The sequence below is a fragment of the Pygocentrus nattereri genome, chromosome 28 (genome assembly GCF_015220715.1).
Source record: "Pygocentrus nattereri isolate fPygNat1 chromosome 28, fPygNat1.pri, whole genome shotgun sequence".
NCBI lineage: Eukaryota > Metazoa > Chordata > Actinopteri > Characiformes > Serrasalmidae > Pygocentrus > Pygocentrus nattereri.
In genome coordinates this window covers 21,425,557-21,453,434 of record NC_051238.1, presented here as the reverse complement: position 1 = coordinate 21,453,434, position 27,878 = coordinate 21,425,557, and the positions used below count along the sequence as shown (strand labels likewise).

Genomic DNA, 27,878 nt, shown 5'->3' with positions numbered 1-27,878 from the left:
TAGCTAATCAGCCAATCACATGGCCGCAACTCAATGCATGTAGAGGTGGTCAAGACAACTTGCTGAAGTGCAGATCGAGCATCAGAACGGGGAAGAAAGGGGATTTAAGTGACTTTGAATGTGGCGTGGTTGTTGGTGCCAGACGGGCTGGTCTGAGTATTTCAGAAACTGCTGATCTACTGGGATTTTCACACACAATCATCTCTAGGGTTTACAGAGAACGGTCAGAAAAAGAGGAAATATCCAGTGAGCGGTCAGTTGTGTGGATGAAAATGCCTTGTTGATGTGAGAGGTCAGAGGAGAATGGGCAGACTGGTTCCAGATGATAGAAAGGCAACAGTAACTCAAATAACCAAGTTATTGGTGTACCCAATAAAGTGGCAGGTGAGTGTGTGTATATATATATACATATATATGCATATATGTGTGTGCAATATCCAATGACTTAAATTAAAAGTAAAGAAGGTTTTTCCTTCTTCTGTAAAGCTACCATTTTAAAGATCCAAATTAATGACAACAGCGATATATAATCCTTTAAACCGGTGTTATGTGCACATAATATCATCTTCATATCTCACTGTTGTAGTACTGAGACTTTGGTCATTTAAATTGGAAAATGTTTCTAAAAATCACTTAATAAGAATATAGTAACTATTATTATTATTATTATTTAAAATAAACTATTCATGTCTCTTTTTAACTATTCAACCATACATAGTAGTTCATGTAGCCATGAACTACAATGTATTCATTTATTCATTTATTCATTTTTTTCACATTTATTCACATTTATTTATTCATTCATATTCATTTATTGACATGTTGTAAATATATCTGCTGCTGTTGTAAATAAACCTGTTGGCCTGCTAATGTAGAAAGATATATCACGTATGTGATTATCAGCCTCTACATTCACGATTTCTTTATTGTAAAGGGGAGCTCTCAACGTAGGAATGACGTGTATTCGTGTAATGCATGCTGGGTATTGTAGTTCGACGACACTGACGAACAAAAAAGTAAAAAAAAAAAACATGAACTGTCGAAGCGATTAGGCTGAAGGATGCAATGCTGCGCTACGGAGGGTTAAATGAAATTATACATAATATATCAAATACTAGTCTTAGCGTAAATGTCCTTTTAAAGGGCTTTTTTACTCGTAAAGACTGTTGTTTGTATGCCGTTTCACTAACCGCTCCAAGCGTCACCACGCAGCGCAGCCGTTACGCGATGACGACACTGCCTGTGTCTGGCGATGACGACGGGCTCGGCGGAGGGACGGACTGAAGAGCGCAAATGGATACGAGGCGCGATTTGGCTGTTTTGACGTCGTTTGTTTTGTTTCGCGGGGCTCGGAAGAAAGTGCTGGACGGTTCTGCTTCGGAGGTTCCCCAGAGGTTTGTGCACAAGTCGTTTTCTCCACTTCTGTTCCCTGCGTTTGTCGGCCGCGGCCTTGACGCGGGGGTCCGCCCTCTCTCTCATAACAACAACAACAACACAGTCAGCTCGGCGAGCCGAGCCTAGCCTAGCCTAGCCTAGCTCAGCTCAGCTCACGGCCTTGTGAAAGTAACGTTATGAACGCTCTTAATGATGTGGACTCATGCTTTGACTTTCTGCTCCTCAGAATAGCCCAGCAAGGCGTATCTGACCCCAGCGTGGGTCACTAGTCGTTCAGGAGGTGCTGACAGGAATTTGAAATGTAGCGTTAAGTTAGCAAACTAGCTCGTCCGCTAAGCCCGGCGGTACTGATATTGTGGTCTAAACTGTCTGTAAACTTCCACGTTAGCTCGCCAGCTTAGGCAAATTCTACATAAACAGAAGCTGGGTGGGTGTAACTTGTAAGTCGTGCTTTTTTATTTACTTTGGCTGCTTGGCCTTATTCTCTTTCACAACTCCCAGTAGCTTTTGCTGCTTAGCGTATCGTTACTTCAGCATTGGCTTGTTAAGTCTGTGGGGAAATGTTGAAGATCGTTCACTAACGACCAGAATAATAACTGCTAAGACGTTAGTTTGACCACTTAGGCAATTACGAGTTGCCTGGCATGATGAGTTAACCTGTCGACCAAACGACAGCGGTGTGATATGCTTTATAACAGAAACGCCGTTTGTGCTGACTGAGTGAGGTGGGATCCCCACCTGCTCTTTCTTGTTATAAACCTAAGTGAAGGGAATATGTGCCTCTTTTGCCTCGTAGCATTACAGACTAGTTAGAAGTGTTGGTTTTATTTCCAGGGTGCATTCTTTAGTGGTGAAAATCAGATTTGAGTGAAAGTATGAAATTCCATTGAAAGTAGCGTTTCAGGTTCATTTCGAGGCCAGACTGCATTTGAGGAATGAGGAGAATGAGGAAAACTGGGTCTGAGTGGCTTATGGTTCTGAGCTGTGTTTGCTGACCTGTGAACACCTGCAACGGGTCGCTGCAGTAGAAGATGACTGACATATATTTTCATGTTTTGACAAAACATTCATTTAAGAAAAGGTATAGTGTGAGGTCGCCTCACACATGAGGCAGGAAAGCGGAGCAGTACAAAGAGGCAGACTGTCTTGTGTCACTGTGAGAGTGACATCTGAGAAAGACACTGACCGATTCTTACACTTGCTCACAGTTCGAGGCATTGACCTAAATGTAAGTTGAGAATTGGAGAAAAGACACACATTTCTTGCACTGGACACTGCTGCAGTGTGTTTTATGAATGCCCAATGTTGACATAGTGCATGACAAGGGATTTCTTTTACGTGTAACAGTATATTAGGCTGGATGCTAGAATGGACGCTTCTTAATTTCTTTTGTCTTGGTCAGAAATTATATCCAAGAATGACCGTAACCCCACATTTAAAAGCTGTTATTTAGATCTCTCTGTCCTGCATGCTTCAAAATGGTTTGTTTATCGTACGCTTGCTGTGGTAAGCATTGGTGTATGTGCAAGTCAGATATGTTTTATCAGTTGTTGCCAGACCTCCTCTAGGGATAGTGCGCTGAATACAGGGTTTTGGTTGGGCACTGGGCTGCCCTTGTCTGTGAGCTCATACCATATGATTCTCAGGAGACCCAAAGGGCAGAAAGAAGCCCTCTGGCTAGAGAAATTCCTCCCTCTCAAGACATAACAGTTACTTAGTTTGTTTAGTTGGAGAGATCCCCAGTGAGCTGCATATAAGTAGTGTACACATTTCTTTCTTACAGCTTAAAGGTTGGTGTTGTATGATCAAAAAGAATGAGTCCTGGCTTAGGCCCTGTTTGTCTGACATGTAAATGAAGGGTACTGAAGAAGAGGTTGAGAAGGTGAAATTTTCTTATGCATAATGCCCGGTCAGGTTATTCAGATTGAATGTAATTGTCTAGGCTAAGTGACCCAGTAAATGTGAATGTTTAGTTTGTGTTTTTAAAGGTGTTGGAGCCTTTAAAATGCATTTGCATGTTAACCCTAGTTTATTACTCAGATATTTCCAGGGAGCGGAGTTGCAGTGGGAGGTATGGCAAAGCTTATGAAGGTGTGTACACTGTGGTCTGTATCTCCTGCTGGCATTGGTGGTTTAGTTCCTCTCCACATGCACACACGAGCAGGGTGTCTCTCCCCTGTCTCTCTCACTGTGTACCGTCGCTACCAGAGAGGCTATATTTAATGGAGAGTAAAAAGGGGTTTTGTAGAAGGAGGTACGCTGCCCTAATATCTGGAACTGTTCCATTTTTCATTCATGCTGTTTTGTGCATCCTCACGTAATCCTGTTTCTCTTCTCCTTCACAGATCTCAATGCCATAATTCTGATTGAGACGTTCAACACAGACGGGTCCAGCAACAGCATCCGTTTTGTCAAGACCCAGGTGCAGTGATCTCAGTTGAATAAATGATCTTGTGATGCATTCTTTTCTTTTTAGTGAACAAAATGGGCACTTACCTTTGTAAAATAGCCTGTCTGCATTTTAGGTTTATTTTAGGTGTACATTTTCAGTGTATTGCTTTCAGGGTTTATCTCTCTGTGGCTGGGCTGTTTGTCTCTGATCTCACTTTCTCTGTGCTTTGTTGTTACAGCCACAGACCAAATTGGGGGAGTAAAAAATTCCAGCTGAAAGCCGGCAGCAGTGACCCACACTCCTTCATCAGGACCATGGTAAAGAACCCAGTAAAATCCCTCACTTCCGTCGCTCTCGTGGCTGTCAGTTCTCTAAGGCATTAACTGGCAATGGCCCATATGCTGAATCGGAAACTGGCCATTGATTTCTCAGGCTTTTAATCAGATGTATTTACTGCTGCTCAGACAGCTCTGTTGGCCCCAGTTTCAAAGTTCTGCCCTAGATGCTGCTTCAGCGAGAATCTGTTTTTTTTTCTTTGTTTTTAAGTGTTTTTTCTTTTCGTTCTTTAAGAAAACTTGAAATACGTGGACAGGGGTTAATGTCACATCTGTTTGCTCACTTTAATAAGTAGCTGTACTTATATATATATATATATATATATATATATATATATATATATATATGTGTGTGTGTGTGTGTGTGTGTGTGTGTGTGTGTATTACTTGCAGTTACTTTCTGCCATCTCTTGTTGTTTGTGGCTCTGAATCTATACCTAAGATGGTTTTGCTTGTGCTGTTGGATTTGTTTCCTTATTTCATGCGTTTGATTGTAGTACCTACGAGATACTGACTTTCTATATTGTTTACAGTGACCGATATGCTTTGTGTAGGTGTATGATTAAGTTATGTGCATTGTGTTCTGTCTGTCTGCCTGCTCCTGTGTTCGTTTCCGCACGGCCGCCCCCCTCCTGGCCTCTGTAGTGAGCTCCCTCAGGCATGTTGATGCCCATTGTTGGTTCCACGCTCACTGCCATGCTGCTGATCCAACAGATACACATACAGCTTGCTTCCACTATCCATTAACTAAAACCTTTTTAATAGACTTCTGCTGATCTCTTACTTCATTTCATTGGACCTAGGTACAGGCTGGTAAGCTCAGCTGATTCAAGCTGCTGAGCATTAGTGTTTCTTAGGGTGTATATAGGTTGCTTAAAGGTGTATTCAGACTTATAGGTTTGGTTTGTTTTAAAACAAACGTTGTTGCAGTTACTCGGTTAGTGTGGTTCATTAGAATAAATCAGAACGCTGAGATGCACCAAATGAGTTGACGAGACCCTCAGAGGAGCTTGGTTTTGGTCCACTACCAAACAAACTGGTGTGGTCCAGCTGAACTTTGAACACAAGACATTTAAACAGGCCAAAAATGGAGTGAAGCGTTATCTGCTCACTAAAAAACTCTGAATATGTGGAAATGATGAATTTCTGATGCTGTTTTGATGTGCACGTTTTGTGTTTTAAGTTCTCAGTCAGATAATCACACACATGAAAACACCTGTGTTTTTTTTATAAAGGTGCCATGTTTTTGCTGTTATACAAAGGCAGTAATCCATACAAGACTGTGTTAAAGTGAGTTCATCCACTCCACTTCATGAGAAAACCACAGTAATGCACAGTTTCTTGTGGCTTGCTGATTTAGAATAGTGCATGACATACATAAAATCCACTCGCTCGGTTAATTAGCCACAGGAATTTCTCAGAAAGTTTATATGATGTAATTTCACTTATTGTTGTATATAAGTATATAATGGAATATAATCTACACAATCTGAATTTTTACCTGTGTGACATTTGATGACAATTTTTTTTAAATTTAACATCAGACATGTTTAAAACAACACCATAGCCTAAAGAGGAAGGTAAAGTTTGTTACAGATATTTTATTGATGTGATATGTTGCTGTGTCATTGATGACTTCAGTAAACAACCCCAAATAATCATAATTAGTTCTCAAGTCACTTCGTTCCCTCACTTTACTTAATGACCACACTGTACATGAGGCACCAGGAGTACTTGGGTCATGTTTAGGGGTAGACTAGGTGGCGACACTCGCAACCTCTCCTACTTGTGGCCATCCACACACATTCTTTGGCAATTTGATCACAGAAAGCTGTGTTTGAAGCTACTTCTGTGCTGCCGCCTCACATGATGCAGAGCAGAAATGAATGGAATGGCTTATGCGCAGCACGTTGACCCACTGAGGCAGCATGCGGCTTCAAAGAGCTCCTTACATGAGGACAGTCCTCTTAAACGTCTGGCGCAAGGTGGCGCTTTCACAGGCAACAAGGCATTCTAATAGGATCTGACCACACAAATTAAATTTAGACCCTGTAAAGTGTTTAAGATGTTAAACAGATTACTTATGATGATTGTAAGAGTGTAGTAGCTGTACGTGTTTGTTGCTGCCTGGCTGTGGGTTGGATGAGGCCTACACAGAGGGCTTTTCAGCTGGGTTTGAAGAAAGTGAACTGTATTAGCTGGAGAGATCGTTTATATGTTTCTGTGTGTGTGTGTGTGTGTGTGTGTGTGTGTGTGTGTGTGTGTGTGTGTGTGTGTGTGTGTGTGAAGAATAATAATAATAATAATAAATTCATAAAGCGCCTTTCACAAACCCAAGGACGCTTTACATCATTAGATTAAAAAAAAGTTGAAGACTACAAAGAGGGGAAAAAGGAAGGTTTTTAGCAGAGATGAAGACAGAGAAGAGCAATTCTGAAGAGTGGAAGGTAAAGACTTCCAGAGTTTGGGGGCAGCAGCACTGAAAGATCTGCCACCTGTAGTAGAAAGTCTAGTTGAGGGAACTGTGAGGAGTCCAGCATTAGAAGATCGAAAAGCACGAGAGGGACAATATAAAGAAATGAGATCAGAACGGAATGTCAGAGCCAGACCATGTAAAGCCTTGAAGGTAAGAAGAAGGATTTTGTACTTGATCCTGGAACTAATAGGAAGGCAATGCAGCTGTGGAAGAACAGGAGTGATATGAGCTGAGCGCTTGGTGTAGGTCAGAACCCTGGCTGCTGAATTTTAGACGTACTGAAGACGATTGATTACTTTAACTGGAAGGCCATAGAAAAGTGAGTTACAGTAATCGATGCGAGAGAAGATGAAGGCATTGATCAACATTTTAGCATCAGTGTCACTCGGCATAGGACGTAAGCGTGCAATGTTACGCAAATGATAAAATGCAGTTTTGGTGACGAGCTGAATGTGAGACTCGAAAGTAAGAGAAGAATCAAAAAGACAGCCAAGGTTCTTAACAAACTGGGCTGGCTTAATATCGACACCATCATTGTTGACTGAAAAATTCAATACCTGGCGAAAGTGAGGTTTTAGATCCAACTAACAGAACCTTGTTTTTATCAGTGTTTAGTTTCAGATGATTAGTTTGAAACCAAATGTTCAAATCTCTGACACAAGAACTGAAAGGCTGGGCAGAGGCAGAGAGGGAAGTAGTGCTGACGTAAATTTGAATGTCATCAGCATAGCAGTGAAAAATAAAACCATGGTTGCGGATGATCTGACTGAGTGGGGAGATGTAAATGATAAAGAGGAGAGGCCCAAGAACAGAGCCTTGGGGTACACCACGATCTACAGTAGCAATACCAGATTCGTGGGAGTCCATAGAAATGTATTGATGCCTGTCAGCAAGGTATGACTGTAACCACTGAAGGGCAAGGCCAGTAATGCCAACAGATGACAGTCTAGATATAAGATTTTGAAGATTTTGTGTGTGTGTGTGTGTGTGTGTGTGTGTGTGTGTGTGTGTGATCTTGAACTTGAACATTATACGATGGCTTGAAACTGCTCTTAGATCTACAGGCTGTGGTAAACCGTCGACCAGCAACAGGACTACAGGCATTAATTCTTGTTTTGGTCAGGAAACAGTGCAGCTTCCTCTTCATATTCAGTCTGTAATAACTGTCTTAATAATAACTACTTCTATGCTGTGATATCATTTTGACTTGAGCCAGATGAAGTTTTGTGAATATGATGCACAGTTAGAAGCAAACATGTTTTGCAAGTAAGATTTATGTCGGTAGTAGATGTGGTGTACGTTTTGGTAGCAAACTTTTTTTTTTAAAAAAATAGATTTTGTTTATGAATGGTAAGCATTGCCTTTGAACTGATTATAACTGGGGTAATTTGGTGTATAACTATTCCAGGAGATGTCTTTGGCTGCATGAAACACAGTGTGTAGAGACTAGGGCTGCCAGTCATTAGGTCATGGTCTTTGCTCATTGTGCTGTGGTTTGCCCAAGCCTATGCTTTGTCTTTTCAGGAGGAGGAGGGGCAGCAGAGTCTGGAGTGTATTCAGGCCAATCAGATCTTTCCAAGGAAGCCCCCTGTCCTGGAGGAAGAGGATCTGCAGGTAAGAGGGCGCACATCTTCATTGTCTGACTTGTGCTGTGTAACTGTCCTTTTTGGATCTGCATTTTAATTTTAATTCTTGGACTCCTTTAGATTTGTTTATAATGTTACATGCTCCTCTAAAATCCTACTTCTTTAGTCTTGGGGCCAGTACATCTGTAACTGTTCTTAAAGTATATATTTGTAAAATCATATTGTGTGTTGCTTTGTTTATATGAGCGTTTGGAACGTGTTGATTATACTCTTGTGTGTATGTACTCTTGTATATGACAATGTTGTTGTAGGTGCCCTTCCCAGAGCTGGATGGAGAGTTTACGAAGTATGTGGGAAGGGGGGAAGACGCCGTCATCGCCATGTCAAACTACCGCCTGCACATCAAGTTCACAGAGTCTGTGGTCAATGTAAGTAAGCAACTTTGACATGAACTGATCTTTTTCTTTCAAACCTCATAGCCAGAGCTTCTCAACTTTATTTGAAGTGAAATAGTGCTTGGCAGTTGGGTGAAAAAATCACATGATTATTTTTAGAGTGATCTCTAAGCTTTAGTCTGTCAAAAATGCTTTGGCATACCAGACTCTCTCGCCGTCAGATCTTTCCAACCAAATATTTCCTAATGTTTAAAGCTCAGCTGAATTCCCAGCATTCTTTTCCTCCCCAGTGTGCCACTAATTGATCCAGTGCTGCAGTTGCTGTAGCGTCAGGCTAACATGTATTGCTCTAGTAAACTTTTAGACTTGTTTGTAAGATCTTCTTGGATTTCTGTAGCCAAACAGAGTACAACCTGCTTGTGTTGTGACTTAGAGTAGCTGAGTGCGATGGATAGTGGGACCACTGGTTGCTGAAAACACATTTGCGTGTGGCACATGGTGCAATGCTAAATTTAGAGGCCACAGACTATGTTGGATGGTGTTTAGGGACAGTGCAGGCAGGCTATATAAAATGGCCAGTCATCCTGTGTGAATGTTTGTGAGTGAGTTATAGCAAGAGAGTGAGTAGGTCTGTCTTTGCACCCTTTGCTTATTCTGTTTCACAAGCCTGTTGCCATGGTTTCTGTTTTTTTTTTCTTTCTTTCCTGAACATTTCTATTCAAGGTTTCCTCATAGCTCTGTCAGAAACTTCTGTTGAGCACTCTCCTTTTATTGCTCTTACTAAAGCGTGCATTTTAAAGACCGTCCATTTTAACAACAATGTGACCTGCAAACTTCTCAGTGATTCTGAAAGGCTGCATATGCAATGTTTTTGAGAAGTCTGACCTATCTTTTAGTCAGATTCACTTCATTGTAGTGGTGTAACGTTTTCTCTGTGCATCATTTAGAATTCCTCCCAATGCAACTGCATTGACCATAAAGGAAAAAAATATATATTACAGTGTGTATGTCAATAATTGACAATAAATGCCATGAATCTAATGTTTTATTAACAAAGCCAACTTTCAACAAATACTTGTGATATTGATATTCTTCTCCCAGCACCTTACAGCCCATGAGTGGCTCGGGCAGCATTCACAAACGAACATTGTATGCAGATATAATGAAGGAAGGCGAGAGAGAGATTTGCGAACAAAATGTTCAGGCACTGCTGGTCATAAATAAACCAGCCAACACTTAGTTTTAGGTTTATTAGACTTTTTTGCTTTAACTCTGTGTGACACAAGGGCTGCAGCGCCTCAGCAGCTAAACAGCAGAGGAGACAAAGAATTTTATGGATAATTTATTCTTAAAAATTTGTGACTCCCCCAGGTTCTCATGAGCCCCAGGTTGAAAGTCATCTGCAGTGTGTAGCTGATGTCTGTGTTTCCTCTATGTTTCCTCTGAAAGATTACAGTTAATTATTTTTTTGTTTGCACTTGTGACAGTCACTCTCTGTCTTTGCTTATATAGCATAAGATTAAGTGACTTTAAGATTAAGTGACCCTTATTAGTCCCACAACGGGGAAATTTCTCCTCCGGATTTAACCCATCTGTGAAGTGAAACACCACATACACTCTAGTGAGCACACACACATTAGGGGGCAGTGGGCACACTTGCCCGGAGCAATGGGCAGCCCAATACGCAGCGCCCGGGGAGCAGTTGGGGGTTAGGTGTCTTGCTCAAGGACACCTCAGTCATGTGCTGCCGGCTCTGGGGATTGAACCGGCGACCTTCCGGTCACGAGGCTGGTTCCCTAACCTCCAGCCCATGACTGCCCACAGCATTGCAGGGATGACATTGAAGAATGAAGGAGGTGTAACTCTGTGAACCCAAGTGAAGCTCTTTATTTGGAAAGAAGAAACCACAACACTCAGACTATACTTAACGCACAAAACATGACCACTGACCTGATGGCTTCAGGGCTCCAGTAGCTAAGCAGCCTCCTCTCTCCATGAGGAGAGCAGCAGAGGAGATTGAAAAGATTTTATAAAAAATGGTTTTGGGAAATATGACACTCATATTATCTCATGAGCTGCAGGGCGAGCCTCTGACTTGGATCAGTCATTGGTAGTTTGTAGACACTAAATGTTTTCTCATGCATTTTGTGGTAAAATAATTTGTCATTTTTTCCCCTTTTTTCTCTCTTTTTCCATGCCATCTCTCACTTTTGTATATAGCCTGTGTCCAGGATAAACATTTATCTTTTGTTGTCTTAAGAAAAAAGAAAAATGCACACATCAGTACAGAGAACATTACATAAATAAGCTTTAGTTTGACTATCCTCATTACATCATCTGAAGGCAGAGCTATAGCATTGACACTTAATAGATACAGGTTTGGTTGATTTAATATAGTAGCAGGAAATTGGAAAATCTGGTCCATACGCCACAATAATCGCTGCTTAGGCATTTTTAGCTGTCACGAAGATTGTGCTGATATAACGCTTGGAATGTGTTGTGCCTAAAGCCCAACTAAGAAAAAGTAGCTTTGTTGCAATAGACATGACTGAAGTAATTTGAGTGGTATAGTTTTTAGCCTATAAAATATAGGGGAATGCTTTTAATTCAATAAAGTATTTATTGAAGAAAGTAAATTGCTGAATCAAATGAAATTGAATTACAGTTCAGTGTATCAAATCAAATTGTTCCTAATTTCTGATAATTGCTCATGACTTGAATTGAAAGCCAGTGAGTACCGAATCAAACTGATTTGCAGTCAGCTCAAAGATTCCTACCCCTGCTTTATAGTCTGCCACCCTCTGCACAAGCCACTCCAGTGGACCATGTTGGACTTTAGTACAGGGAGACAAACCAGATGTATTCCATTCAAACAAAAAATGTTTTACAGTAAATCCCAGTAAATGTTTTATCATTGTAGTTAAACATCAGATACGCTCTGTGTCATGCCTGGGTTTTCAGAAGATGACTGCTGTCTGTCTGTGTCTGTCTGTGTCTGTCTGTGTCTGTCTGTGTCTGTCTGTGTCTGTCTGTGTCTGTCTGTGTGTGTCTGTGTCTGTGCGCATTATTGCTTACAGAGACCTTAGCTGTAGTACTGTGCCCACAGGCTTACCAGTGAAGCAGTGCAAGGGCATGGGAGGTAAAAAGAGGGAGAAGAGGAGGCAGGGTAGATATTCAGTTGATTAATGGGTATTTACTGTATGAGTGATACTATGTAGGGCGAGGTGAAAAGAGGGAGGAACGGAGGAAACGTAATTTCTGGTCGCTAACAACCTCCCTAGGAATTCTCGAGCGTGGCTAGATTAGAGGGGTGAAATTCCACTGCAGCCACAGGATGTGTGAGCTCAGGAATGCATGGCATCACAGTGCAACCAAAGCCCTCAGTACACACACACAGCGTGTGATTTACTGTCCCTCTCTCTGTATTCTGTTTTGTCTGTATGAAGCAGAACTGTTCGTGCGAGGTGTCAGTAAGTAGCGAAAGCCTGACTGCACGGAGTGCTGGCATAAGTGTTTGTCATCATGAGACAGGCTTGGCTTGTTTCTGCCATGTTTGGGTTTGACTTGCATGGGCTTGGTCAATGTGTCACATGCAATCTCCAGCCTTGACGAGAGGAAGTGCATCTAAAGCAAAAGGCTTAAGAGGCTGTGCGTAAAGCACATGAAATAGCAGACTTTGCTAAAGGTGAAGACTGGCATGGTGCAATGGTGTAAATGTTGGTGCACATTAACATTGAGCTCAGTGCTTATTAAATTACGCTTGAAGAGTGGATACAGTTAGTTTGTGCTTTTAAAGCATCAGGCACTAACAACTAACAAGATTAGCCTATATCACTGTGATAAATCAAGGATGGCTGAAGGAATAGTTTAACGAAAAATCAATTTAAAAACTTGCCATTGTTATTTTGTTGCCATGCACAGATCTGCTCTTTGCGTTGTATTTTATTAGAAAAGAAAGGTACAAAAAAAAAGTTAATATTAATGCCTTAAGCATTTACTTAATGGAAAGACAGTGTGGATTGGGCGCATGGTGGTACTCGGATAAGGATCACTGTCCCTAAATATTTGAGATGAATCTTCAGACTTGTCCTGCTTTCATGGTATACCAGCCTCTTATTACATATTTTGAACATAGTGTTTTGTTTCTGGTGGATTTTTTAAAATTTGGTAGCTTAAATAAAGACAAAGCTTCAGAATACCAAATAGAGAAAAATCAATATCAACATAACAAACAAATATTTGAGTATAGAATTATACCTGCCAAGTTAGATGCCTGAAGTTTGCTGCTTTTGTTTTGCACTGGAGCCAAAAGGCAATGCAAATCTCATATAACAGCATATCCAAAAAAACAAAAAAAAAACAAAATAAGGTCATGTAGCTAAAACAGTAGTGGCAGCCTTTTTGAAGCCTAAATTTTGTAGAGACATGTTTGTTTTGTTTTTTTTTCGTTAAACTATTCATTAGAATTAAGTCCTCTGTGAAAAATAATTTTCCTCATGTTGCATGTGTAGTGCCCAGGCTTCTGCAAACAGGAACTTTTTTTCTACTGAGAAAAGTTCACTCATGGATTCTTGTCAGTGTATTTAAAGTTTTAAATGTTTACATTTTAAATAATTAAAATCATAACATAGCTTATCCTTTAAAGGTTTATAACATGTTGAATTATTTTTTCTCTTTTTCTGCCTCCCTCTTTTTTTCAGGTTCCTCTGCAGCTGATAGAAAGTGTGGAATGTCGGGACATGTTCCAACTCCATGTCACATGCAAAGACTGCAAGGTCGTCAGGTCAGAAAGCACAATGCATACACTCATAATAGCTGCTTTCTGTAGTGACTGTTGGTTTCTGCAGATTTCTAAACTAGGTGTGTTGTGTGCAGGTGTCAGTTCTCCACGTTCGAGCAATGTCAGGAGTGGTTGAAGAGGCTGTCTGTGGCAGCACGGCCGCCTTCAAAGTTGGAGGAGCTCTTCTCCTTTCCCTTCCATGCCTGGTGCATGGACTCATACAGCAGCGAGAAGGAGCAGCATGGTGAACTTTGCAGGCCAGGTGCTGCACCTAAAACCCAATGTCTGCCAGAACTGGGGATGCACATTTTAACTTGCTTAAATATTTGAGAATTGCAATACTGAAAGAACATGTGCCTAGGTAACTGCAGTGAAGGAAAAAATGTGGAAAATCTCCAAAACAAAGGTGCTTCTGCTCAAATGAAAATGGGACTGGAGCTGGAGACTTAGTCTTTTAGGCACTGGTGTTGAAAGGCTAAAAAAATACAGTAGCACAAAAATTTAGAAGCAAGCAGAGGAATGCATTTGAAAACTCATTTTGTTATTCGAAATTTATTTTTTTATTTTTACTGTCCTATTGAAATTGCGATGTTTCATTGAAAGGTTAGTCTGTATATTTCCTTCATCTTGATGTGCTTAAAATGATCAAGTGCTCGAATAGTGATTTCAGTATTTGAATGCTAGCTCCTTAGCTCATTTTTCTCTTAGTTATTTCTGCTGTTTTACCTCTGCCAGGTGAACATGTGATCTCACGGTTCAGCAACGAGGTGGAGAGGATGGGCTTCGATACTCAGAATGCCTGGAGGATATCTGAGATCAACAACAAATACAAGTGAGTCGTCTCATCTGCTGAAATCCACCCAGACATAGTTGATATCTGATATCTGTTCCATGCTACTGTGCTCATCCTTTTACACTCTACCTCTGGGTGCTTTTAACACACCAATTGTGCTGCTTTCTGTCAAGTATATTTCCACTGCTACTATACGCCAGTCACACCCATCCGGTGTTTGACACAGAGCGCATTGTTGTGTTCAAGGTTGGATGAGGTATGGTACATCAGGGCTGGCTAGATGAAGCCGAGGCCTATGATTAGGTGACTTTAGTCAGGTATCAGTCAGCACGATGTCCTGTTCTGATGCTAGTGCCCTTTGTCTGCCCCCTGGCACTGGTAGGCTGTGTTCCAGCTATCCGCAGCAGCTAGTGGTGCCAGCCTGGATCACTGATAAGGAGCTGGAGAACGTGGCGGCCTTCCGCTCCTGGAAGAGATTTCCGGCTGTGGTCTACAGGTCAGTCAGCCAGTCTGTCTCTGTGGTTGTCATCAACACACAGGCATGCTTTTTTTACCCTGAACTTTTTTTTATATTTGAAATATCAGAATAGTAAGAAGACAGAACACTGAAACCTCATAAAAGCACTTTTTGTGTGGTATGTACATACAGGCACCTGAGCACAGGGGCAGTGATAGCTCGCTGCAGCCAACCAGAGGTGAGCTGGTGGGGCTGGAGGAACGCTGATGATGAGCACCTGGTGCAGTCCATTGCTAGAGCCTGCGCAGTGGACAGTAGCTCCCCTAAAACCCTCGCCAATGGCTCCTTCTCCCGAGAGTACACCAACGGGCCTGACCTTTCTGATGTGGACTTCGGTTAGTTTCAAATACATTATGCTTTATACATAACTTGTCGCCTTTCAGCAAAATTTCATTTTCAGTGATGACATGTGAATTGTGTAGATTTGATTGGAAAGGCAAGCAAGGCAAGGCAAGGCAAGGCAAGGCTGCGTGCAGAGAACTGAGAGCAGCAGCTCATGGTAGTTATCAGCCATCCCCCAGATACAGTATTTCATTTTTTTAATGGCCAATCAAAACTACATTGTCACCAAAAAATGAAGTGATAGCTAGGTTTTGTGAGGATATTTAATTTTACATTGTATTGACATATCGCTGCTGTCGGAACAAAACCTCATAACTCCAAAACGGTAACTATACAGGAGAAGGAAAATCATGCATTCCTTTCAATATAAGTCAATGGAACCAGACTTTTTTTCCAAGGGAAATATACACACAATGTAAAAGCCAACATGCATTTTCACATTATGTCAAAAACTGAAAATCGACAAAAATGGAGATACAAGGTTATGTTCCGACAGCAGCGATATTAGTAGAACTCGACAGTAATAACCCCTGTATTGTAATCTCGAAGTGCAGCAGAATCGACAAGAATTGTCATATTAAAATCACTAAAGTTTTCTCCTTTAAACAATGTGGCTGGACCCCACTGTAGAGCACTAGTTTCTGAACTTGTCAACAAGGAAATTAACAATTAATATCCCACCTATTCCACTTTGTGTTTCAGATTCATCCATGACCAACAGCTCAGAGGTTGAATCTATGGCCATCCAGCCTCACAAGCTTCTGATCTTGGATGCTAGGTCCTATGCTGCTGCGGTGGCGAACAGAGCCAAGGGAGGAGGTTGCGAGTGCCCAGGTAAGAGTGCTCCCCTCTGAATCACAAAAATCCATGTTTAATGCTGCCACTTCAGGGTTAAGTTTGTTAATGATGTCATGTGATTCATTCGTTCCTATTTATGAATGCAGACTGTTGTTTGCAAAGGAATAATCTTGTTTATGGACTGTGAAGATTGTAAGCAATTTTGTTGCCATGCTGTTGTAAGAAACTTCTTTATTTTCTCCCACACTTCCTCTTCACTAGAGTACTACCCTAACTGTGAAGTGGTCTTCATGGGCATGGCTAACATCCATTCCATCCGCAAGAGTTTCCAGTCTTTGCGGTTCCTCTGTACCCAGATGCCTGACCCTGCCAAGTAAGCCTGCCAGTGCCCAGCAACCCTAATCATATCCTCCTGCCCAAGAACACGGAGTAACAAAGCTATGATGTTTTATGATGGAGGATTGGAATAACTTTACCTAATGATTTTTTAGATTGATATTTCATGTATTTACATGTAACAGCCAAAATCAAACAGTGCTTATTTCTCAGTCTTTGTTTGTTTATTTTGGGAAAGATACTTCAGCTTCACCATTTGAATTAAGCTGTTGCAAAGCAGAGTTGCTCTTGGTTCAGCTTGTTTGAGTGAGCAGGTTGAGCAGTGTTGCAGCTCTTTCCAAACTCCTTAACAGTTATCCTCTCTACTTTTAGTAATGAGTCACAACATGTGAGTTTTTTTTTTTTTTTTTATCCCTGCCAGCACATCTGCCTCTAGTTTTCATTTTGGCTCATATTTAAAAATTCCCCTCCAAACCTTTTCCATGTATTTTAAAGTCAGTAATGATTCCCCCCAGTGGACCCACTTATTCTCTCTATTCTCTCTCTCTCTCTCTCTCTCTCTCTCTCTCTCTCTCTCTATTCTCTCTCTCTCTCTCTATTCTCTCTCTCTCTCTCTCACTATCTATTCTCTCTCTCTCTCTCTATTCTCTCTCTCTCTCTCTCTCTCTCTCTCGCACATTTTCCGACGGTTTATTCTTGCCTGGGCACAGGGAAAGCTGCGAAGTGCTGGGTTGCCAGGCAACAGGGTTGATCTGTTAAAGTACACCAGCAGTGGCTATACTAAGAGTTAGAAATGTAATTTTGTAATAATTTCTGTACCTGTTAATGGTGAATGTTACATTGCAGTGAGAGGCTTATTCTGGCAACTATTGCACCATCTGTGCAGTTGTCCTCTCCTGTGTTGGTTTCGGTTTATTTGGATAATGAATCCCTATAAGCTTTATTTGTCATTGTATTTTTATTATTACTGTATTACCCTTTCCAGTACAGACTGTCCTGCTCTGTGTGCATTGACAGTGAGTCTATGTTGTGTTTTTAGCTGGTTGTCTGCTTTGGAGAGCACTAAGTGGCTGCAGCATTTGTCTCTGTTGCTGAAAGCCGCTCTGCTAGTGGTAAATGCAGTGGACAGAGACCAGAGACCCGTGCTAGTACATTGCTCAGATGGCTGGGACCGTACCCCTCAAATAGTGGCCCTGTCTAAACTCCTGCTGGACCCTTATTATCGTACAATCGAGGTGAGCTCAACCATTTAAAAGAGATTTTTTTCTTTTTTTGATAAATGACTGGGCAGGGTTGATAAGGAATGTCAAGCTAAAAAGAATTAATTTAAATTCTGTTGTGTCTGTGTGTGTCAGTGTGTGTCAGTGTGTGTCAGTGTGTGTGTGTGTGTGTGTGTGTGTGTGTGTGTGTGTGTATATATATATATATATATATATATATATATATATATATATATATATATATATATATATATATATATATATATATATATATATATATACACACATATATACACATACACACACACACATACTGGGTAGGGCCTTCTTTGCTTTCCAAACAGCCTCAATTCTTTCCAAACTTTCCTTCTGGTACATGTTCACATAATTATATCATGCGGATTTTTCAGGTGTGCTTTCTTGCAGCAAAGCTACCACATCTCGAAAGTGTTCTGTTGGATGCAAAAGGTTACTGGAAATGCCACTAAAGAACATTGAACTCATTGTCATGTTCATGAAGGCAGGCGATGCACATGGTCAGCCACAATAGATAGGCTGTGACATTCAGGTGATGATGATTAACAGGCCCAAGATGCGTCACAAAAACATGCACCGCAAAAACATTCCCCACAACATTACACCACCTCCACCAGCCTGGACTGTTGACACAAGGCAGGTTGGGTCCATGGATTCTGTTGATGCCAAATTCTGACCTTACTATCTGTGTATGAGCAGAAATTCATCAGACCAGGTATTCACCTGTCCAGGTTTGGTGAACCTGTTCCCACTGCAGCCTTGGAGCAGTGGGAACAGGCTCCCACTAGCCTTTCTGTCAGCTGGAACCAGTCTAGCCAGTTTCCATTGACCTCTCTCATCAGCAGTGCATTTTCGTCCACAGAACTGCCTCTAAGTTGATGGTTTTTTTTTTTGTCGTGCACCATTCTGAGCTCTAGAAACTGTTGTCCTTGAAAATACCCAGAGATCAGCAGTTACAGAAATATTCCAACCAGCCCATCTGGCACCAACAATAATGCCACAGTCACAATCACATAGATCACATTTTTCCTCATTCTGATGGTTGATGTGAGCATTATCTGAAGCTGCTGCATGATTTTATGCACTGTATTGTTGTCACATGATTGGCTAATTTGCATAAATAAGTGTGTTCATTATAAAGTGCTCTGTGTGTGTGTGTATAAAATATGTATTTCTTTATTTATATGTAATAACTACAGTATGGAAACTAAACTCATTTATTCTCCAGGGTTTTCAACTTCTAGTGGAAACAGAATGGCTGGATTTTGGCCATAAGTTTGCTGATCGTTGTGGTCATGGGGAGAGCGCAGAGGATCTGAATGAGCGCTGTCCGGTGTTTCTGCAGTGGTTGGACTGTGTACATCAGCTCCAGAGACAGTTTCCCTGCTCCTTCGAGTTCAATGAGGCCTTTTTGGTGAGGGCCACTTCAGTTTTCTAGAGTTAAGACAGATAGCCATGCTGATTGTTTACAGTCAAATGTGATATCAAAAGAAATTGTGAACGTATTGCTGACTGAGTACGGTATATCTGCTGAGCTTGGTGAATTAGTGGTGCTTACACAAGTATCCTAAATATCTGTGAAACACAGTTATAACTTGCCTTTAGTGCTGTTGTAACGACACTTAAATGAACCTGTTTAGCTTAAATCAAAAAAGTTGCTGTACTGAAATAAAAAGCATTGGCATATCATTGTTTTGTATGTGTCTGTGTGTCATGTGTGTACAGGTGAAACTGGTGCAGCACACATACTCGTGTCTTTTTGGCACGTTCTTGTGTAACAGTGGGAAGGAGAGAGAGGACCAACACATCCAGGACAGAACCTGCTCTGTGTGGTCTCTGCTGCGCCCAGCAAATCGCTCCTTCAAAAACATGCTGTACTCTTCACACTCGGAGACTGTACGTCTTTACTATTACTTTTCTGTCCACATTTTAATTGCTGTAATTGCTACATCCAGACTTGTGTAAGAAAACAATAGAAGGGAAGGATAGACACATTACATTAAGCCAGGATAGCATGCATTTATTCCTCTGATACTTGTGGAAAAAGCTGCAAGTACCTCCTTAACTGAAAGTTGTGGTTTTGGTCTGGTGTTTTTTTTTTTTTTTTTTTTTTTTTTTTTTTTTTTTTTAAACAGTGTTTGTGCTGTGTGAATTATTTCCAGAGGATAATTGATGACTTCTTGTTCTTTCACTCTTACAACTCATCCTTCCACGTTAATTTTGTTTTGTGACATTAGGAGATACCATGTGAGAAGCAATGTAAGCAGCCCCATTTCCATTGACTCCCTCATTTGTCTCTTCTGTCGGCTTTGCTCAGGTTTTGCACCCTGTGTGCCACGTGCGTAACCTGATGCTTTGGACGGCAGTGTACCTTCCCAGCTCTTCACCTACGACCCCCTCTGATGACTCCTGTGCCCCTTACCCTGCGTCTGGTGCCAACCCTGAAGACCAGCCTCTGGGCAGGTGAGCCTGCCATCTAGGGGTGCGGGAAAAAATAGATTCTTGGATGCATTGCGATGCAGATGTGAACGATTCTGAATCGATTCACAAATGTCAGAAATCAATTTTCTACATTTTAATTTACGCAATGTTGACAGAACGCAAAGGTCGGAACTTGGAAGCGGGTAAGTGCAGCGCCCGGAAAATCTGTGGCGGCACATAACAAAAACACAACTGGATGAGCGAGAAATCCGACCGGCACCGTCTGCATTAAAAGCCAGGTTAGGTCAGGAGTCACAACCCTAAATGTTAAGAGCCATTTTGTCATTTTTCCCAACAAAAATTAAACCACCTTGGGAGCCACAACATTTAATGCCCAGTATATCTCAGTTTGTGCTAATATCCTAGTAGAGGCTAAAAATATTTTAATAATACTTTGCTCTGCTTTAAACTTCACATCTCGGCCAGAAAACCTTTTCTCAGAAGTAGAACAGTTTATTGTAAAATGTCTCTTAGCGTTCGGCTGTTTTACGAGGCTGAAGTCGCTTCTTATTCTTCAACTTCTTGTTCGAATTTTTCCGTTTCGTCTTTAATTCTGACTGAGGCACTGAGTGTACATGCGGCACCGTTTAAGGTGGAATGGGAAAATTGTGAAACTGAAAAGAGAAGTGACTACATCTTTGCAACTTTTTAGTGTTTGACAGTCTCTCGTTGCAGATTTAATGTTCCAGGAAACCAACTGCAGTGCTTACAAATGCGAGTCCATTCGTCTCCAAATGTTCGTCTTAGCTAAATCTCTCTCTTTGCCTTTTTGTTAGCTACTAGCTAGGAGAGACTGTGTTGCTAAGTGATCTGCAATTTGCACGGCAGTTCATTGAGAAACAGGGCTTTCTCACTATGTTGCACACGTCCCGTCTCACAGATATTTTAATGAGACAGTGACCCCAGACTCTCTATGACCAAAGCCGAAGTTATAAAATCGCTAAAGAAAACGGGCAGGACGGCTGCATGGACATCCGCTGCCACTGGATCTTATTTCACCGTAACTGCGCATTTCGTCACAGGTGAGTGGCAGCAGCGTGTAATGTGCTCCAAACAAAAGCAGTGAATGAGAGCCTTCTAGTTCACTTGCCACATCACTTCCATTTGTTTTGGTAATAAAAGATATTGGAAGTAAATTCATTATAGATCATTACAAATACTTTGCTTTAACAGTACCAAGTCGTCACATAGTGAGAAAAAAGAACTCCTGTATAGAAAAAAAGATAAATCAGAATGCATCGCTAATCGTTTTATAATCGCATCGCAGCCCTCTGAATCGTAATCGAATCGTGAGGTGCCAAGAGATTCCCACCCCTACTGCCATCCAACACACTTGGGGAGGGTCACTTTTCTTGCCTTATCACACACATGCTTCATGACATCTAAGCATGGCGAAGCAGTGCTGTTATCTTTTCAAGAGATTTATAAAGTATCTGTCGTTCATCTCATTAACTATTTGATGTGGTTGCTGGCTTTTTTTTTTTTTTCTTAGGCTTCCATAGTGTTTTGAAGTTTGTTTGCATTTTGGTAATTAAAGGATCTCAAAATTTCTGAAATACCCATTTTTAAGTTGTTATGAGACTCATCACAGAGCTTCAAGTTTAGAGCGGTGACTTTTTTTACTGTGCTATTTGGAATTATTTTTATGTGGAAGTCATTTGAACAAGTTTTTGATTTCCTTTTTCCCTTCAACAGGCGTCCCAAGACACGATCCTTTGATAATTTGCCTAGTGCTTGTGAAGTTGGAAACTCGCTGCCCACAAACAGGCGATCCAGTGACCCTAGCCTGAATGAGAAGTGGCAGGACCATCGCAGGTCACTGGAACTCAATATCGGGGCAGCACCTGATGGTACTGTGCCCCAGGACCCAGAAGGGAGGGCCAGTGGCCAACTCGGGGCTGAAATTAACAGAGCCTCACTTGATGGGGAAACTGAGGAAGGGGAGGATTTTCGGGATATAAATTATGTAAGGTTGCCAATGGGGGAGGGAGTAGAAGCAGAGCTCTCGGTGGGTGTGGCAGTGGGTCAGATGGAGAACATTCTTCAGGAGGCTGCAGCAGACAGCCTCAGAGACGTTAAAGCAGACAGTGCTAACAACACTGCTGCTTTCAGTGGTGCTGAAAATCAGAACAATGCTAATGCTAATCCAGTCGATACTGCTAGAAACTGTGTAATCAATGGGTTTGAGATACAGCTAGAAAGTCATGCTAATGATGGCAGTGCGGAAAGTCCAAAAGAAACCAAGCTGAATGGACTCCATTCAGAGGCTGCGAATGAGAAGCCATGTCAATCAGAGGCTCAGCTACTTCCTGGTCTGGGCAGTCAGAATGCCCTGGAGGAATCCGATGAGCTGGTGGAGGAGGATTCGAAATGCACCACAGAGGAGGGTCTAAACCTTCCTTGCACTCTCAATCCCACTCACTCCCCCTCTGCTGCTTTTAGGACTATGACTAATGGCTATGGGGAGATGGGTAATGCACCTGACCCTGGTCTAGAGACTGTTAAGCCTATTTCAGAGACTCTGGAGCAGGCTGCAGAGAAACGTCTCTCTTTTCTGGAAAGCTCCACAGAAACCCTCACCGAGGACCTGGGTGTCCGGTCAGAGACTCTTGGTCCAGCCCCTGTACCCATACAACTTGCACCCTCAATCGAATCCATGTGCCTCAAACACCACGGCCCTGAGGTGGAGGCCGACCCCCAAGGTGTTCCCAGAACTCTGAACGGCACCTCCAAGCGCCCGTCCCTCAGTGCCTTCCCATCCTCCTCCGCCTTGGCGGAGCCCCTCCACCCAGTGTGTAACGGGGACTTCTCAGAGCATGAGGCCTCCACTCCTCAGTGGGCCAGAGCCAACGGGGACCGTGCCCCCTTGAGCCGCCAGGTTTCCCTGGCCAGTTGTGGCTCGCTCACAGGGCAGCTCCATGCACGGGGCAGCTGCTCGCACCACCGCTGCCTGCACTCGGCGCTGCTGGTACGGCCGCCCACCAGCCCCCCACAGGAACCGCCCTCAGCCCGTAACCACCTGGATGATGACGGCCTCACACTCCACACGGACGCTGTGCAGCAGCGGCTACGGCAGATCGAGGTTGGCCACCAGCTGGAGGTGGAGTCCCTGAAGAGGCAGGTGCAGGAGCTGTGGAGCCGGCTGGAGAGTCAGCAGGCTGTGGGGATGCTGCGCCTCAATGGAGAGTTGGGAGATGAAGTGGTGAGCACTTTGTTTATAAGCAGTTCTTTTTAGTTTCACTTTGCACAGTGAAACTGTTTGAAGCTTTTGTTTGTTGTTTTTGAAAATAATTGATTACCTTGATCCAAAATCTGTTCTAATTGATAACTACTTTGATGAGCTATTGGAGTAGTAGTTCAGTGAAAAATCTAATTTACTTGATTTTCTCCTTATGCCAAATTTAGTCAACACATGTTGGATATAAACACTCATAGCTGAACACAGTGGTGGCAGCCATTTGAAGCCTGAATTTTGGCTGTACATTTGCCCTTTTTTGTAATAGATAACAGTATGTGACTGTATGTCAGAGAGTGAAAGAAACTGTGTAAGCAAGTCTAATTGAGATTACACAAAAAAACTCTGGTTTGATGCAAGCAGATGTTGGCAGTAGATGGGTTGTTGGGTTATTGAGGTTAGGGTATTGGCCCTGTGACCGGAAGGTCGCCGGTTCGATCCCCAGCACCGGCAGTACATGATTGAAATGTCCTTGAGCAAGACACCTAACCCCCCAGTTGCTCCCTGGGCGCTGCAGATAGTGCTGACCACCGCTCCGGGCAAGTGTGCTCACTGCCCCCTAGTGTGTGTGTGTGTGTGTGTATGCTCACTAGTGTGTATGTGGTGTTTCACTTCACAGATGGGTTAAATGCGGAGGGGAAATTTCCCCATTGTGGGACTCATAAGGGTCACTTAATTTTAATTGATCAGAATTATGTCTCTTGGGTTTTTTGTTCTTGTATGTTTGTACATAGCCAGGATCTTTTATCATCTTTTTTTTGCTGGTTTTTACGTTCTTGCTTATGGAATTTCAAAATTTCCCTCAGGATCAATAAAACTCTGTCCATCCATCCATGGACTTTAGCAAACAAAGCTGAAAAATGGGTCAAGATCCTAGCCTACAGATTGAAAATAAGTCTGAAAATCTTGCAGTTTGCACACAGCTTAATGTGATTTTTCTTTTTATCCGTGCCTTATTCACTCTTTGCTCTCTCCCATTGTCAGACCTCAATCGCAGATTCAGACTTTAACCTTGATCCGAACTGTCTGTCGCGCTGCAGCACGGAGCTCTTCTCTGAGGCCAGCTGGGAGCAAGTGGACAAGCAGGACACAGAGGTAGCACACTCCTGAGCACTAGACAGAAAATAACTATCATGAAAGAGTTAAAGCTTGGTTATTTTTCTTCTGTATGTCAGCGCTGGCCTCCAGAGAGGAAGCTTACTATAAAATGATGGAATTAGATGCAAAAAATACTGAAGCAGTTGAAACCGTGAAGATAGTTAAAACTGTTTCGTGTACTGTAGGTGACCCGATGGTACCCTGATCATCTAGCTGCCCAGTGTTACAGCTGTGAGAGAGGATTTTGGCTGGCCACAAGGAAGCACCACTGCAGGTAACAGCACAGGCATGAATAGCCTGCTGTTTCTTCTTCTTCATCTTCTTCATCTTCTTTGCTCACTTCTTTGTGCACACTAAGAATCTGTAGCGATAACTGAGGCTGAATCTTCCTAATATGGTTTTATACACCAGGAAATTTCACTCTTAGGCTCTGAATTTTAAATTGGACAGCACACAGGTCTGTTCATAGAGAAATTATAATGAAAGCTGAATTCATAATTTATTCAAAAGCAACTTTCTGCTGAATGTGTGCACATCTGTGTGTAAACAGAACAACCACCACTAAGTAAACAAACTAGCTGATGAATAATCATGTAAACATGTACACCGCAAGTACTTGCAAGAAAAACCCATCCTGTCACTGTGTAATCAGCCATATGGCCAAGTATCATTGAACGGGTTCTTTGTAAACGTTTCTGTGACGGTGCTTTGAGCCGATAATGTTCGCGATCCTTAAGGAGACTGCAACAGCTAAAAGGGCTTTTAGCAGCAGCTTTTCATTTTCTCCCTTTTTCACAGAAGCAAGGAACATGTGGAGGAGGCCTGGTGAGAAAAAGACATTCACACTCAGACACTGTTCTTTCTCTCCCTGACTTTCTCTCCCGCCCTTATGTTCATCTCTCACTCCCTCTTTACCATCTTTTTAGTGACATGCTGCTTCAGAGTGAGACCTCCCCTTTCTCTGTCATCCCTTCATTCGGCTGAAGTCAGCTCTCTCTTTCAGTGTAGCTGTGACCCCAGATCTCTAAAACAACCATTGCTAATATTCAGAATGGATTAGGATGGGCAGCACAATTTTTGGTTTTCAAGCTCAGTTTTGGGATATAAACCTGTCAGAGAAAAGCTCTGCAAGCTGTAGGGGCGTCTGCTGGACTGCAGAAATTAAGACTGATCTGAGAATAACGAGTATGTTTACATGTACCAAATGATCTGATAACAGCAGAAAATCAGACTTTTGGCATTCATTCCTCGTCCATCACATTTACAATGTTTTCTTTTTAAATACATACGCACCTCTGCCGTTGCTTAGCTGCTCGGCAATAAACATGGAAGTGTTTGTGAGGTTTTTATGGTTCTAGATCGCATATAAATTTGGCCATTTGTCGCATGTTACGGTCGTGGTGTTGAAGTTGAAGAATTTAGTGTTCACTGGTTTGCTCGCAGCTCTTTATCTGGTTTTGTTTGCGTGCATTTGCTGAAGTAGAAAAACTAAAGAAATTAGATGAATGGTAAACAATGTTGGGCTAAAATCTGGGATTTCATACAGTTTGACAGCTACTTTTATCCAGACTAAGAAATCGGAGTATGTTGTTTACATAGCCACTTAAATAATTTGGTAACTGTCAAATTCAGATTATTGTTGTGTAGTTGGTTGGCATATAAACACACTCCCTGTCAAATGTTTCTGAGGTCATCTGAAGCCAAACGTGATTGATGAAAGTTAGTTGTAAAGCTCGATGAATATTATTGTGAGGTTTTCATGGTTCCAAATTGTATGTAACGTGGTCTTTTGTCACTTATCATGGCTGAAGCTTTGAAAATGAGCGTTTACTAGTTTGCTGGCAGCTCTTCTCTTAGTCTGTTTGATGCATTTGCAGAAAGGTTTGTATATATTGGCTGAAAAACGTGATTCTTAAACTGTAATCTCAAATTTCTTAAAACCCGATGTAAGTAATGAAAATGTTGTTTACTTGACCGCTTGAGTCCTCGGGTAACTGCTGAAATCAGATAATGATCGTGTTTTTGGTGTGCATGTAAACGCACTCACTGAAAAACGTTTCAGATTATCTGAAACCAAACATGATTTGCAAAATTTGGTGACACTCTGTGAATATTTGTGATTGGGATTTGTTTCTCAAAAGATATGTGTGGCATTTCTGAACTGTTGAGAAGAAGCCGATGGAGAGGTGTGCGAGAGTGCATGTGAATTTGTGCGAGTATTGTATGAATAGAACGTGCATGACTGTACACGTGTGTTTAGTGGTAAGAGGGCGCATGGTTGTTTTTCTGTGTGACATCACATACACACAGCTTTAAGAGTTGTTAGTTTTCTGCACCTGTTAATTAGCCTAAACTCTCGTATTTAATTTGAATTTGCATGAGGCTGTACTACATTTGGCTATTAAACAGACTGAATGCTCACTAAATATAAAGTTGCCTTATGTATAAGTGGCAGTCATTTAACCTCATTGTTTTGCAGCGTACGTCCATGAAGAGTGACTGAAACCCTTTGATTACATGCTGGACGTGGGCTGCTGTGAAAGCGGGTGTAATTTTGGCATGAATGATAGCTGATTCAGTTTTGCTTTTTTCTCTACCCTCCTACTCCTCCTTTCCCTCACGCTCTCTCAATCCCATATTCTTGAACTTTCCCTCTCTGATACCCCTACAGGAACTGTGGGAATGTGTTCTGCGCCAGTTGTTGTGATCAGAAGATCCCTGTGCCAAGCCAGCAGCTGTTTGAGCCCAGCCGGGTGTGCAAGACATGTTACAGCAGCCTTCAGGCCCCTGCTCCTCCCCTCGAGCTGGAGCTGGACAAACCCATCACCACTAGCTCCAACTAGAACTGTTGTACCAGGACTTCTTTGCTCCCAAACACAAGGCCTGAACATGCAGAACTGCTGAGGAACCGAGGGACAACCGGTAGAAGGTTCCAGAGACTTATCCTTGGTCATAGCAGATAGAAACTCCAGTTGTTATTAATATTTTCATTTTCTTCCCCATCTGAAAGGGATTTGTGTGTATATAGAGCGGGATGTGCCCGGTGGATGTGGCTGCAAAGATTCTAAGCACTTTGGGTGTCACGTTTGTACAAGTGACCGCTGGCTTTGGTAGTTTTGAAACGCACAGATATTTAGTGAACTGCTGAAGGTATTGGTGAAGGCAAGGTTGGACTATGATTGCGCTGAAAGTTTGGTTTCTTTCCTTTTTTTTTTTTTTTTTTTTTCTTCCTCCCCTGAAATTGAAAGCAAAGCTTGCCGGCCTCACTGCTGCAGAGGAGAAAAGGGCCCATTTCTGAGTGGCTGTCAACCGTGAATCTGATTGGAAGATTTTCTCTTTCTGTAGACTTTTCTGTCATCATCTCATTAAGATGTGATTTTTCACTGCTGGACTTTGGACTGATGGTTTCTGGTGCTTCATGGAGATGACAAGGATTTGGTTCTACTCCCAGCTTTGCTTTGTGTTGATATAGTGCTGCTCTTTATAGGCAAAGCTTTTTTTTTTTCTTCAAAGCACTACCAGAGACTGACTGGTTCTCCATAGATGCTTCACTTTTTACATTTTTCTTTTTTTTTTTTTTTTGCGTGGCGGGGAGAGGTGTTGAGGTATTGACTGAACGGGTGGTCTTAAAGCAAAATATAGTATTAATTTGTAGACCTAGTT

General features: G+C 42.0%; 1 protein-coding gene across 3 annotated transcripts; it reads left to right on the top strand.

The window, feature by feature from the left end:
• The first annotated feature begins 1,242 nt into the window (after positions 1–1,242).
• Positions 1,243–27,878, top strand: mtmr3 (myotubularin related protein 3). Of its 3 annotated transcripts, none has more exons than XM_017702808.2 (21): positions 1,243–1,394; positions 3,741–3,817; positions 4,026–4,104; positions 8,123–8,212; positions 8,496–8,612; positions 13,280–13,362; positions 13,455–13,621; positions 14,095–14,191; positions 14,535–14,648; positions 14,802–15,004; positions 15,714–15,845; positions 16,071–16,182; positions 17,185–17,380; positions 18,630–18,815; positions 19,127–19,297; positions 19,719–19,864; positions 21,578–23,084; positions 24,102–24,212; positions 24,401–24,489; positions 25,017–25,040; positions 26,887–27,878. In XM_017702808.2, exons 3-21 carry the CDS (start codon positions 4,102–4,104, stop codon positions 27,056–27,058), a joined length of 3,720 nt encoding a protein of 1,239 aa, XP_017558297.1. In that variant the 5' UTR covers positions 1,243–1,394; positions 3,741–3,817; positions 4,026–4,101; the 3' UTR covers positions 27,059–27,878. The 3 variants fall into 3 exon arrangements, with proteins under 3 accessions (XP_017558297.1, XP_017558296.1, XP_017558298.1); XM_017702807.2 differs by having other exon boundaries at positions 25,014–25,040; XM_017702809.2 differs by lacking the exon at positions 25,017–25,040.

Excerpts from the sequence above, each read along its gene's own strand:
- mtmr3 (XM_017702807.2), top strand. Across the intron at positions 13,363-13,454 it reads AAAGACTGCAAGGTCGTCAG|GTGTCAGTTCTCCACGTTCG; the intron begins GTCAGAAAGCAC and ends TGTTGTGTGCAG. Across the intron at positions 13,622-14,094 it reads TGGTGAACTTTGCAGGCCAG|GTGAACATGTGATCTCACGG; the intron begins GTGCTGCACCTA and ends TACCTCTGCCAG.